The following is a 12,796-nucleotide window of genomic DNA, read 5'->3' on the forward strand; positions in this document are numbered from 1 at the left end:
ATTATTTTCACTTGTCAAATTTTCTGAACTGTTAACTTGAAGGTGTTGATGGTTTAGTTATATATCTCATTGCTTTTCAAACTTTAATGTGCAGAAGAATGTATGGAGTTTTTTTTTTTTTTTTAAGATTTTACTTATTTGACGGGGAGAGAGCAGGAGAAGGAGAGGGAGAAGCAGGCTCCCCACTGAGCAAGCAGGCCGATGCAGGACTCGATCCCAGGACTACTGAGATCATGACCTGAGCTGAAGGCAGATGCTTAACCAACTGAGCCACCCCGGCGCCCAGAGACGTGGTTTACAAATGCAGACTGATTCAGAAGCTCGAGTGGGGCCCAAGCACTTCTGTGTTCCCAAGAGAATGCTGCTGCCATCAAGGACCACACGTTAGGTAGCAGAAGATCATGACCTAAACATGTGGGCAGGCTCAATCAAGGCCAGAGTATGCTGCTATATGCCAAGATTGTTAGGAGAGTGTGATAATTAGCTTTCTATTTAAACATATTTAAAGTCACATTTTCCTTAGCATCGGTTATTACAAACTTATTTCCAGCGTATTGAGACTACTGTGACTTTTAATGCTATTAACAACCCATATTTCTTCCTTTACATTCCTTACAACTCCTCTATCTGGCACAGAACCTTCTACATAGGAAGGGTTCAACAAACATGAATGAGAATGTTTTAACAGCAATTCGAAATCTCAAAAGGTAGGACTCTCCTACAGGGGTAGTCAGGTAATTACAGAAAGCCCAAGAACAAAGTCATTTGCATATACTTCTTTTTATTCCTGTTTTAGGAGCCACACAGTCTGTGGTAAGACAGACCCTCCTGATTTGTCATCTCTGATGGTTACTCGGTACTGAGCTGAAAGTCTTCTCACCTCCTAGAATGTAGGAAAAAAACATTTTGAACAATACTACTGGCTCCACAATGAATTAAAGGGGAAAAATCTTCTAAAGTGGTTTTCTTAAAAATTTATTTTCAGTGTAATAGTATTCATTGTTTTTGCACCACACCCAGGGCTCCATGCAATCCCTGCCCTCTCCAATACCCACTGAAGTGTTTTGTTTGTTTTTTTTTAAGATAAGCATTCTCTATTAACCATCCCCTAAACTCACTGATCTTTTATATGAATGAAATGTTCATGAATTAAACTGACGAATATGCTAGGAAAATCTGTTTCTTAAAGTATCACAAGAGCTGATTTAGAACTCTCTGCATCGGGAATACAGTGTTATGTCAACTTCGGTAGAGTGTAAGAATGCTTGTTCTGCCTCCCCTGTGCCTTTTTTGGGCCTGTTTACTTGGCCATTTTATCAAGAGCAGCCAGAAAAATCCTTTAGGATTTCCAGGTTTGTGTTCACTCTTGTCAGAAGCAAGGAATAGAAGTTGGGAGTCTTAGCAGTCAGGCTCTAACTGGTAAGAGTACGAGGAGCACGAATACGGAAACAAATGGAGAGTGTAGAGTAATTCTGCTCAGATCTTCAGATCTGTAAGATGCACTTCTAAAATTTTTAGTACGAGGCACCTGGGTGTCTCAGTGGGTTAAAGCCTCTGCCTTCTGCTCAGGTCATGGTCCCAGGGTCCTGGGATCGAGCCCCGCCCGCATCAGGCTCTCTGCTCAGCGGGGAGCCTGCTTCCCCCTCTCTCTCTGCCTGCTTGTGATCTCTGTCAAATAAAGAAAATCTTTAAAAAAATATATTTGTAGTAAAAAACCAGTACTATGAAAAAATGATTCTATCCAAATTGGCTTTTTATTTATTGATAGATTGTTGATACATACTGTTTGCAGATAGTATGGACACAAAAATTATAAAAATAAACCAGTAGATATTTAAGGGCAAATGCAAAATTTGCGTATTAGGTAATTAAAGATTTTATATACTTTTTTATACTATAAGTTATAAACTAGATATATTAAGCAAAAAAAGCAAGGTGCAAATGAGCACATATCATATGCTACCATTTGTGTTTTTAAAAGGAGATACAGACACATACCTTCCGTGTGCATAGAATACCTCTGCAGGAGGGAGCTCCTGTCGCCGGTTGCATAAGGGACTGGATCGGTGAAGGGGAAGGAAACTCACTTTTTAGTGAATATCCTTTGGTAACAACAATTTTTAGAATCAAATTCATGTACTAGTTTAAATATTTTGATTCTATGTGACTGAACCCTCACACATGGATTTAAATTCTATGCCACAAAGAGAAAGGATTTAAATTCTGAGCATTTTGGAAACAGTTTCATGAAAGGGGTTTACAGGATAAAGTAGGTACCGCCTCATCAGTTCTCACTTGTTCATGACAGTGATATTTTAATGAAGGATTTCTTTTCCAAGTATGAAATGTTTTAGACAATATGTGAAGACTGTAAGCTGACCAGTGGCCAAAGTTAGCCTTTTTCTCTTTCCTAATGAAGAAGGCTTGTGTAAATATTTAGAGGGCTTGAAATTGTTAAAGAAAAAAACTGAAATGTCTTACAGTGAGTTCTGGGTCTACTTGATAGAGAAATCAAGATTAAAATCTGCCATTAATATGCTACTCACTTGTAAGTTATTGAAGAAAAATGTCAATACAAGAATAATTGAATTTTTATTTTCTGTTGTCTTAAGAACAATGACTAAACTGTAGTTCAGGACTGTGTTTCTTCTGTAGCCTGACTTCTTTCTTGTGTCATGAAGGTGATGACACAGATGTTGGCCGTTCCAAGGATCATGAATGTTGCTCATGTGCTTTCTAAGGTGGGTATACACCCTGTAGGCTCATTATGCTTTTCCCACTAACCCAACTGAAGAGGGGCATGTCCTCCTGCTCCACGCCACCAGCATGGAGTCTAAATCCAAAAAGAGAAAGCTAGATCACCTACTCTTCCCCAGTGTTATACACCTTTCGTTAAGCCTTTCGAGAACAGTAAGCTGATCTGCCTTCTTTACACTCATCAGCTCTGACAGAGGAGCAAGTAGATTTATGTGATATCACTGTTTTTGTACCTCCATGCTCTGGAACAAACACATCTGCAAACAGTCCCCTCTGGGAGCGTTTAAAAGGCCCCCAAAAATTGGGAATAATATCATCTCTAGTATAAAAGAATCCAAAAACATCCAGCTCCAAATAGTCCCTGAGCACACAGTTCATTCCAGCACGAAGTCTCCAGAGAGGTAATGAATGAAAGGCACGTTTTCTCCGACTTGAGGACCGCTGCATAGCACGAGAGATGGTGCACCAGCCAGGCTAAACCAAGGTTCTCAGCGACGACATCCCTCCCCTCCCAACTTGAAGTCTCGTACACTGGAAGGATCTAATGTTAGATGTAAACACAACACTTCAGACTAGAGGAGTGGCAGCTGGGGTACAACCCTTCCTTCCACAGAAGATTCAAGAGGAAAGGACAAGTTCAAGACTCCTCTTCTTCCTTTTCCAGGAACTCCCTCAGCGTTCCACTGTCCACAGGGATTAGCAGGTACTCCACCCCGTCGGTTCCCTGAAAGTGAGAAGACCCTGGATGTTAGTCATTTGTAAAGAGGTAGAAGGTGAACCCTGTTGTAAGTTAAACAAAAAAGATGGACTTAATATCTTATATAAATACAGAAATGTAAAGATTAAGGCAAAAGGGTATATAGGCTTATCTATCTAAATAGACTGAGTTTATAGTTAAACCACTTCCTAGTGGAAAAGATTAGAGGGTCAGTAGATCTCTTTACACTCCTGCTCCGCTCTTGATTTCTCTGTCCTTTTATTCAGGGATCTCTACCACTCCAACACACATACCGCCCCCCCCTTTAAAAAAACCCCAGGGGCATGTGGGTGGCTGAGTCAGCTAAGCATCCGCCTTCTGCTCAGGTTGTAATCCCAGGGTCCTGGACACCCCACTCTGGGAAGTCTGCTTCCCTCTGTCCTTCCCCTGCTCGTACTCTCTCTCAACTAAAAACTATTAAAAAAAAAAAAATTTTTTTTTTAAAAGTAATCTCCACACCAAATGTGGGCTGGAACTCATGACCCTGCGCTCAAGAGTCACATGCTGTACTGACTGAGGCAGCCAGGTCCTGCCCTTCTTAAATAACCCTCACTAGCCTCTCGTTTCTATCACCCAACCTCTGCACCTTTCCAGAAGAATTGTCCGTAACTGCTGGTCTCCATTTCTTCCCCTTTCACCAACCCAGTCCAACCTAGCTACTACCACCATTATCATGTCATTAGAAGAGCTTCGGTTTGGACCACCAGAAATTCCTTACTCCTAAATCCAATACATATTTTCATCTTTTTGGCCTCTTAGCAGAACCTGTACTGCTAACTGTTCTTTCTTAAAACATGCTTCTCTTAGCTTCTATGACATCATATTCTGGTTTTCTTCTTGGCTGTCTGGCTATTTCTCCTGCCTCTACACATTTATCTTCTACTTGGCCATTACATGTCACACTTCTAGGCTTAGTTCCTTGGCCTTCAAATCTCACTCCCACCAATGCCTGGTTTTCGTTACAACCTAAATACACAGGGACTGATCTTCTATCTCTAGCCTAGCTCTTTCCCCTGGTTTCTTGTCCTAGGAAAACCCAATTGCCTAGCTAACGTCTCCATTTGGAAATCTCAAAAGAGTAAGTCTAAATATAATACAATCAGGAACTCGATCTGTCTCCCCAAAAATGTTTCTCACCTAATTCTCACCAACTCTCTAGTTCTGCAAACCAGACACCAGAAATGATTCTTGACACTTTTCCTTGGTGTTCCTAACCATCCATCAGTTCTTGTCAGTTCTGCCTCCTGGGTGTATCTGAACTCCAACCACTTTTACTCTTCATCATCAGCTCTAACTACTACTATTACCACACCTTCCTAGCCGGTCTCTGTGCACGGACATTTAGCAATCCCTACCCCACTCTGCCCCATTCCATTCTCCATACCAGAGCCAGAACAATTTTTTTTAAGGACTTCCTTTAATTTTCAAATGAAGATTAAAATCCTTTCCTTGTCCTAAAAGTAGTGCATGGGCTAGCCCTTACATCTCTTGTCTTTTCAGCCTTGTCCTGGGGCCCACTGGCCTTTATGGTTTTCTCTGACCAGTTATCTCCTAGTGTCCTTCTAGATCTCAGCTCAGGGGTCGGACAACCAGAATTAACATAACATGTGAACCCAACTTCTTTCAGAACCATGTACTTTTCTGATCATAGGACACCATAGTTAAAACTTTAGATGTGTCGGATTATTTGACAAATATCTGTCTCCTCCATTAGACTCGAAGCTCTATCAGCAAGGAGTCGGGTTTTTGCTTACCACTGTATGTTCATACTTAGTGCTCCATACAGACCCAGTTAATGAATGTGGTAGAAGGAAGAGGGAAAAGGGAATAATTTCTAAGGGCCTATTACTCTGGACTAGAACCTTTGAAAGGGCTGAGTACTTTCAACTTCATCTCCTTCTGCAGACTCAGATGGCACACTGCCCAGGTGGATCCTTGTGACCCATCCGGAAGCTGCATTTTATTATCAAGGCTGAGTCAAAGGCATACTTGTCCTTAAGTAAACAAGAGAGAAGGTGTTCCTAACATCTATAATGCTGTCATCGAAAACTCTCACCTTCTTTGTCCTTAAAAGCTTGTGGTCCCTAAATTCAGTTAACTGGGCCCGAAGTGTCAGATCACTATTGACCAGGAATGCCTCCCGACACTGTTGGTAAAAATCTTGAAAAGAAAATCCTAGAGAGTTCAAAAGAAGATGTGAACATAAGTTAGCACTGAAGACATAGCCCCACATATCAAGGAACACAAAAAAAGAGTGCTATTGCTATAATATGTCAAAGCAGTCTGTTAAGCATTGCTTTAAAAACAAAACAAAACAAAACAAAAACCTCTGGAAGAAGCAAAACTAGAGAACACTTAAGTATTAAACACTGTGGCTTACATTTTAAAGAGAACTGATTGGCTGAAAATACTCATCTGCGACCAAGTAAAACATAAATCTTGTGGGAGCTTTAAACCGCATGAATAAAGTGGACTTTTAAAGAAGGAACTACTAGTAAGTCAAGAGAGCTGTACAAATATTAAAATATTTGTCTAAATGAACACATTATTTTTATCCAAGGGGAAGAAAATCTGCTAAGATGCCCAGCATATGAAATATATATAATTGGTAGACACATGTCCACAGCTGCCATAGGAACTTAGGAAATTTTACACAGGAACAGTAAAAATGGGCCAGACATGTCTTTCAAAGTGCCCTGGCCAGCAGCCTACTCAGCAGCGTCTCTGTGGCGTTCTTCAAAATGTGCCATGTGGCAGACAAATTGATCCCAGAGCAAACCATTTATGGCTCCTGTGAAACACTGCAGTGCTATTATTAAATTCCAGAAAAAAGGAATTTATGGGGTGAAACAAAAGTCACACACAATTTAATATCATAAATATTAGATACCAATGTAAGAAGGGTTATCCTGGTTATCCAGCTGATACTTTATCAGTAGCCTGAAAATCCCCCTAAGGGGAAAAACAAAACAAAAAAAAAAAAATTAAAATCCAGAATGTTAACATCAAAAGAGAACAGTAAAACAGACAAAGATAATGTGAACTATTTGGTTTAAACTTTTTGTATTTTCTTCTCTTCCCTTCTCCAGGGAACAGCCTATCCTGGCCTACTTAAAAAGGAGAAGCTTTTAAAAATTTCCTTTTAAGGAAAATCTCAGAATTTTTTTTAAGGCTATAGGTTGTTCAAGTGAGAAAATGTGAAATATATAATAAAATGTACAGAGAAAAATACTAATGCCATAACCCTAAAATAACATCCACTAACATTTGATGTAGAAATCATATTTGTGTTCTATCTTTTCAAATCTTTGTGGAATGAAGTAGGGTGGAAACACATTAATTCATGCATTTATGTATAGTATACACCATTTTATATCTTACCTTCTACTTACTCATTTTCCATTATTAAAAAGTCTTCCTAAAATTTTCATATCAATTTCTACAAAGTGGAATTACAGGGCTGAAAGCATGCTACACTAAGATTTCCAGGAGTCCTTTGGTGTGGCAGAAACTTTAAACCTTTATATTTACATTTTTAAGATAATCTAGACAATAATTACTATCAGCATATTTGGATCATCTGAATGGCCACATTACAACTAGATACTGCCAGTGACTCCGCAGCTAAATGTTGGTTAAAATTTTTGATCACATTCATACCAAGAAAAGACTACGTGATATTGGAGTTTGCAGAATGAAACAAAATTTCATAGTTTAAAAAAAAAAGCAGTGGAGGCTAGTACGCAGACATTTAGGGTATGCCAAACTACAACTACTCGCATTAGAGCAGTCAGAGTCATCTCTAATGTCGAGAGTACTCACGCTGCACGGATTCCCAACTTCCCACATAGCAGCTTGCATAGTCCGTTAACAGTAAGCACAGTTAAGACTGAATGAGACCTTTTCTGTGCAATTCTATAGAAATTTTGATTACTAATTTAATGCACATTTCAATATTAATGCAAGGCTAATCTTCAGGTATAAAAAGCAGCTATATAGAGTAAAAAAACTGATCATTAAAGTGTGAAAAGGGGACGCCTGGGTGGCTCGGTGGGTTAAAGCCTCTGCCTTCGGCTCAGGTCATGATCTCAGGGTCCTGGGATCCAGCCCCACATCGGGCTCTCTGCTCAGCAGGGAGCCTGCTTCCCCCTCTCTCTCTGCCTGCCTCTCTGCCTACTTATAATCTCTCTCTGTGTCAAATAAATAAAATTTTTTTTAAAAATGTGAAAAATCTTGTACCATTTGACTAGAAGTGCCATTGCTCTTGGGAGGAAAAAAAGGACTTCACTAGTCTCACCTGCTTCTTTAAGAAACTTAAAACACAATAAAAATCATCGATGTTTGGATTAATTTATAGGTCTAATACATTCTAACTTGTGAGGAGTTAGTTACACTACCTTTATAATATTCAGTCCACTCATCTAAGAATACAGTATTTTTCTTCATCTTTTCAAATTTTAGTAATTCTCAACAGGGCTTGTTTTTAAACAATTCATCTTGTTAACTGTTCTAGAATTCTGTGCTTGGGAGGGGAGAATCTACTACTCAAAGCCTTTTTCAACAGGTTAATTATCGTGCCCTTTATGTTTTGCCAGTTTATGCTATATCCAGATTTTCTTAACTTTTATTAATTCAGATACTCCTTTAGGTGAGGCTGCTGAAAGGGCTTCACTGGAAACATTACAGAGATGTTTAAAACCAAGAGTTTGGGAAGTCAGGCAGATTCGGATCAAAATCTCTGTGCCCTTTGCTATCTACCATATAGTGGTGGTGAGGATCAAAGGAGTTATTTTATGTCAACGGCCCTATGTCTGTATCACAGTGTTCAATATATAATTAAAAATAACCATCAGATTGAAGTAAAACCCATCAAAATTCTTTTTCCTCCACAATGACCATTATCTTGAGATGCTCTTATTTAGAAATATAAAAACCAAGAAAAAAAATGTTGACACTACCGTTAAGGAGTCTGCCTGTTGCATAACCCAGTACTGGCAACTATCTTTTACTCTCTTAATCCTGCAAACTAAGTAGAGACTTTAGAATTTTAGAATTGCCATTAAAACCTACTCATGAAAAATCATATAATGTAGATTTTTTTAGAAAAATAAATTAGAGTTTTCATTCTTACCTTGCATTAGGGGTAAGGCTTCGTAAGACATGAATTAGGGAACTAAGTGGTAACGATCCAGATTGTTTAACCAAAAGAGAATTCTCATAGGAGGTTTCTTCAGTATAAGGACTATATGTAGTAGTTTCATACCAGAGCCAGTTATAAAGACTCTGCTTTGCATGATCCCACACTATAGCATGTGATTAAAGGAAACAGAAGTTACTAATTAGTATCATATTATCATGTTACTGGAGTCCACTCTAGGAAAGAAAGTGTTAAATAAAAAATGAACCCTGGGGGCGTGGGCTCGGCTCAGTGGGTTAAGCCTCTGCCTTTAGCTCAGGTCATGATCCCAGGGTCCTGGGATCGAGGCCCACATTGGGCTCTCTGCTCAGCAGGAAGTCTGCTTCCCCCGCTCTCTCTGCCTGCCTCTCTGCCTACTTGTGATCTCTCTCTGTCAAATAAAATCTTTAAAAAATAAAATCTTTTAAAAATCCTGAAAATTTTTCATTTTTTTCCATTTCCCCATCCATATCAGTACCTCACAACTTAATTTCATTGTCAACCAACATATGGATTTTTATTTGTCTATTAACTACAGTTTAAAATATATTAGTGTTACCAGGGCATAGGGATTTTCACAAAGTCTCAGAATTAAATGCATAAAATAAATGTTGCAATACCACAAAGAGTAGAAAGAGACCAAAATAATAGTTGGGCTGCTTCTTCTCTTCATGAAACTTCAGGTGTAAAACATCCCCTTTAGAATCTGAATTTTTTTCCCCAAGAATTATGTTCTGAATCAGACTGAGGACACTTTTTTACTTTTAGCAATCTGTGACCTTATGCATGCAACAAAAGAAAAAGTGTACTGAAAAACAATAAAAATGTTATGATTTACAACATTAAGAAATTTCTTAAGACTGATATCCTGAGGGACACCTGGGTGGCTCAGTTGGTTAAGCTGCTGCCTTCAGCTCAGGTCATGATCCCAGGGTCCTGGGATCAAGACCTACATTGGGTTCCTTGCTCAGCGGGGAGTCTGCTTCTCTCTCTACCTCTGCCTGCCACTTTGCCTGCTTGTGCTCTCTCTCTTTCTCTCTCTCTCTCTGACAAATAAACAAATAAAATCTAAAAAAACCACAAAGATCAATATCCTGAGAAAGAAAAATGGTAATACTTACTGAGAGGGGCATTGAGGTGATCGATAGATGCTATAAGGTATATGTTACGTAAAGAGGACAACTGTCCAATAATCTGCTGGCTTTTGTCTCCTCTCAACATTTGGCTATCCAAATTGTGGATGAGAAGGAAGAGTTCCAAAGAAGAATCTAAAAGGAAAGACTATTCAATTATTATTTATAAGGAGTATTTGTAAAGTCCTTAACCACACACAATGCCTGTGTATTAAAAGATGTGTCACAGTGTACGGGACAAAGTAACTATTGCATAGAGGTATGTACTTTATTTGAGAAGATCACAGTTTCTCAAAAGAGGCAACAAGTTATTGAAGTCTTAAGGAAATTCACTGAAAATCAGTCGGGACTGAATGTTAAGTGGAATGGTTAGCACCCGAATCAGCCCATCAAGCAGTTCCAGTCAGGCTCAGGAAATAAGGCCCCAGGCATTTTGGGCTGGAGGTCAACCTGTACGCGCTGCATTGCAGGGCGGGAGGGGAGAGGGGGCACACACACACCAAAAGTTCTCTCTGTGCATTAAGAGACAGAAAACCCTGATTATCACAAAAGCCAAAGAAGACAAAAAAGGGGTGGGGGTGGAATTTAGGATACTGCTCAAGGCATCAGGAAAGTCAGAGAGGTAAAAATATGTCTTAAAGGTCAGTGAAGGCAGCACTCGGAGGATGGAACTGTCGAAACCGTTAAACACTTGCAGAGACCAAGACAGAAGGAGGGTGAGCCAAGGCCACCTGTGTTTAGTAAGAAAACTACAGTAGGTGATCTTCAAGCATACAGTTCAGGTAGCACAGAAGTAAGAAGTTAAGAAAAAAGTAGAAGCGGGATAGGTCTTCAAAAAATCTGAAATCATTGAACTAGGAAAAATCAAATAGTGTGGAACGGTAGTAGAATCAGGTAAACTTCTTCTTATGCTGGAAGAAGTCCTAAACATGTTCAAAAGCCACTGACAAGTCTCTCCAAAGTTGTTAAGAAACAGGACATAATGGAGGATGAGCCTTTTCGAGAGAGTAAATTTTTCTCTCACTGGGGCTAGAGGGACAAGAGAGACAATATAGCAACAAAGACTCTGACAACATTTTGAAAGTCAAGATGCCACCATAATCAATAGTACCTAAATTATATATAAACCTATTTCTATTTTAGAATTGAATTATACTTAAATGTTGATATATTTACATTTATATCATATGTATACTACATAATTCTGAATTATGTAATTATATATTCAAATTATACACCCATATGCAAAAAACTTTTATATACCTTATATAATTATAATTTATGTAATTACAAGTATGTTTTATAGAAGCAATATATAAAACAGGCATTACATATGAACAGGCACCTATTTCTTTTTTTTTAGGCACCTATTTTCATAAGCATATAAACAATATCAAAATTCTCCGTCATATCAATTATTACTTTTTCTTTCCTTGTTTAAGTAGATTCCATGCCCGGCGTGAAGCCTAATGTAGGGCTTAAACTCATCACCCTGAGATTGAGACCTGAGCTGATACCAAGAGTTAGACACTTAACTGAGCCAATTAGCTGAGCCACCAGGCAAGGCACCCCACTCCTTTTCATTCTTTTGTGGCTAAGTGGCAACTGTTGGACCCTAAATAATTTTATTTTAAATGTTTTGATATGCTCACATAGCCAAAACATTCACATCAAAGGAAAAACAATAATGTTTCTTTTCATTCCACAGATTTTAGTGTATGAAACTGTTCAAATGCAATGATATTTACTCCAAATAAAGAGATAAAAATGTTTCATAAAAACAGTAAACAAGGGCGCCTGGGTGGCTCAGTGGGTTAAGCCGCTGCCTTCGGCTCAGGTCATGATCTCAGGGTCCTGGGATCGAGTCCCACATCCGGCTCTCTGCTCAGCAGGGAGCCTGCTTCCCTCTCTCTCTCTGCTTGCCTCTCTGCCTACTTGTGATCTCTCTCTGTCAAATAAATAAATAAAATCTTAAAAAAAAATAGTAAACATTAAAAAACAAAAAAAAAAACAAAACAAAAATAGTAAACAATATAAAAATACTAAAGATGCATCTATCACCTGGGGGCATTTCACATGGACCAAGTAAAACCTGAGAACTACTCTGAAATAACAGGCTTTGGGTTATACAAACTTAGGGTAGTACAAGCAATTCTTTCCTGTTAGGCATTAGTGAAGTTCAAAGAAAAACTTCACAGAAAGGACAAATTATTTGAGAAACCTAATCAGCACTGAGAGAAGTATTATTATTGAAATAACCCACATTTTTGGATACAATAATACAGATATTCCTTGGTTTCAGATGGGGATATGTTCCAATAAACCCATCCTAACTTGAAAATAAAAGTCAAAAATATATTTAATACACTCAACCTACCAAACATCATAGCTTAGCCTGGCCTATCTTAACTGTACTCAGAACTCTTACGTTGGCCTACAGCTAGGCAAAAACACGAAGCCTATTTTACAATAGTGTTGAAAGTCCCATGTCATTTATTGAATACTGTACTGAAATTAAAAAAGAGAATGGTTGTATGGGTACAGAATAGTTACAAGCTTATTGGTTATTTACTTCCATGGTCGTGTGGCTGACTGGGAGCCTTGGCTCTCTGTCACTCCCCAGCATCACAAGAAGAGTATAGTACCACATATCACTAGCCCAGGAAAAGATCAAAATTCAAAATTGGAAGTATGGTTTCTAGTGAATGTATATTGCTTTTCCACCATCACAAAGTCAAAAAATGGTATGTCAATCCTTTTTAAGTTGGGGACCATCTATCTGTACATGAATAAGCAGACGTGTACGCTTAGCTTCACCCTAAAACTAGAGCATCTACTTCATGTTACCTTCTTTAAATTTGTTTACTATCCAGTCTAGCTGATCCAATGCACTGCGGAAAGTACCCATATGATCCAGGACTTCTTCTGTTACAGAATTCAGGATCTATGTCATAAAAGTGCAAGAGGTACATC

At 38.7% G+C, this 12,796-nt stretch overlaps 1 protein-coding gene across 6 annotated transcripts in view; it reads right to left on the reverse strand.

Moving 5' to 3' along the window:
• Positions 1–1,735: 1,735 nt before the first annotated feature.
• The window catches only part of ORC2 (origin recognition complex subunit 2), a 45,651-nt gene continuing 34,590 nt past the window's right edge, over positions 1,736–12,796 (reverse strand). For all 6 annotated transcript variants that reach the window (XM_013062325.2, XM_004764138.3, XM_045078540.1 and 3 more), the window contains 6 exons: positions 12,671–12,767; positions 9,812–9,958; positions 8,646–8,817; positions 6,405–6,466; positions 5,571–5,689; positions 1,736–3,481 (listed from right to left, as the gene is read on the reverse strand). In XM_013062325.2, coding sequence (XP_012917779.1) covers positions 3,395–3,481; positions 5,571–5,689; positions 6,405–6,466; positions 8,646–8,817; positions 9,812–9,958; positions 12,671–12,767 — 684 coding nt within the window. In that variant the 3' untranslated portion in view covers positions 1,736–3,394. The remainder of the gene's footprint in view (positions 3,482–5,570; positions 5,690–6,404; positions 6,467–8,645; positions 8,818–9,811; positions 9,959–12,670; positions 12,768–12,796) is intronic.

Source organism: Mustela putorius, unplaced genomic scaffold, assembly GCF_011764305.1.
Source record: "Mustela putorius furo isolate JIRA1106 unplaced genomic scaffold, ASM1176430v1.1 tig00000275_pilon_pilon_pilon, whole genome shotgun sequence".
In the NCBI taxonomy this organism is placed as follows: Eukaryota; Metazoa; Chordata; class Mammalia; order Carnivora; family Mustelidae; genus Mustela; species Mustela putorius.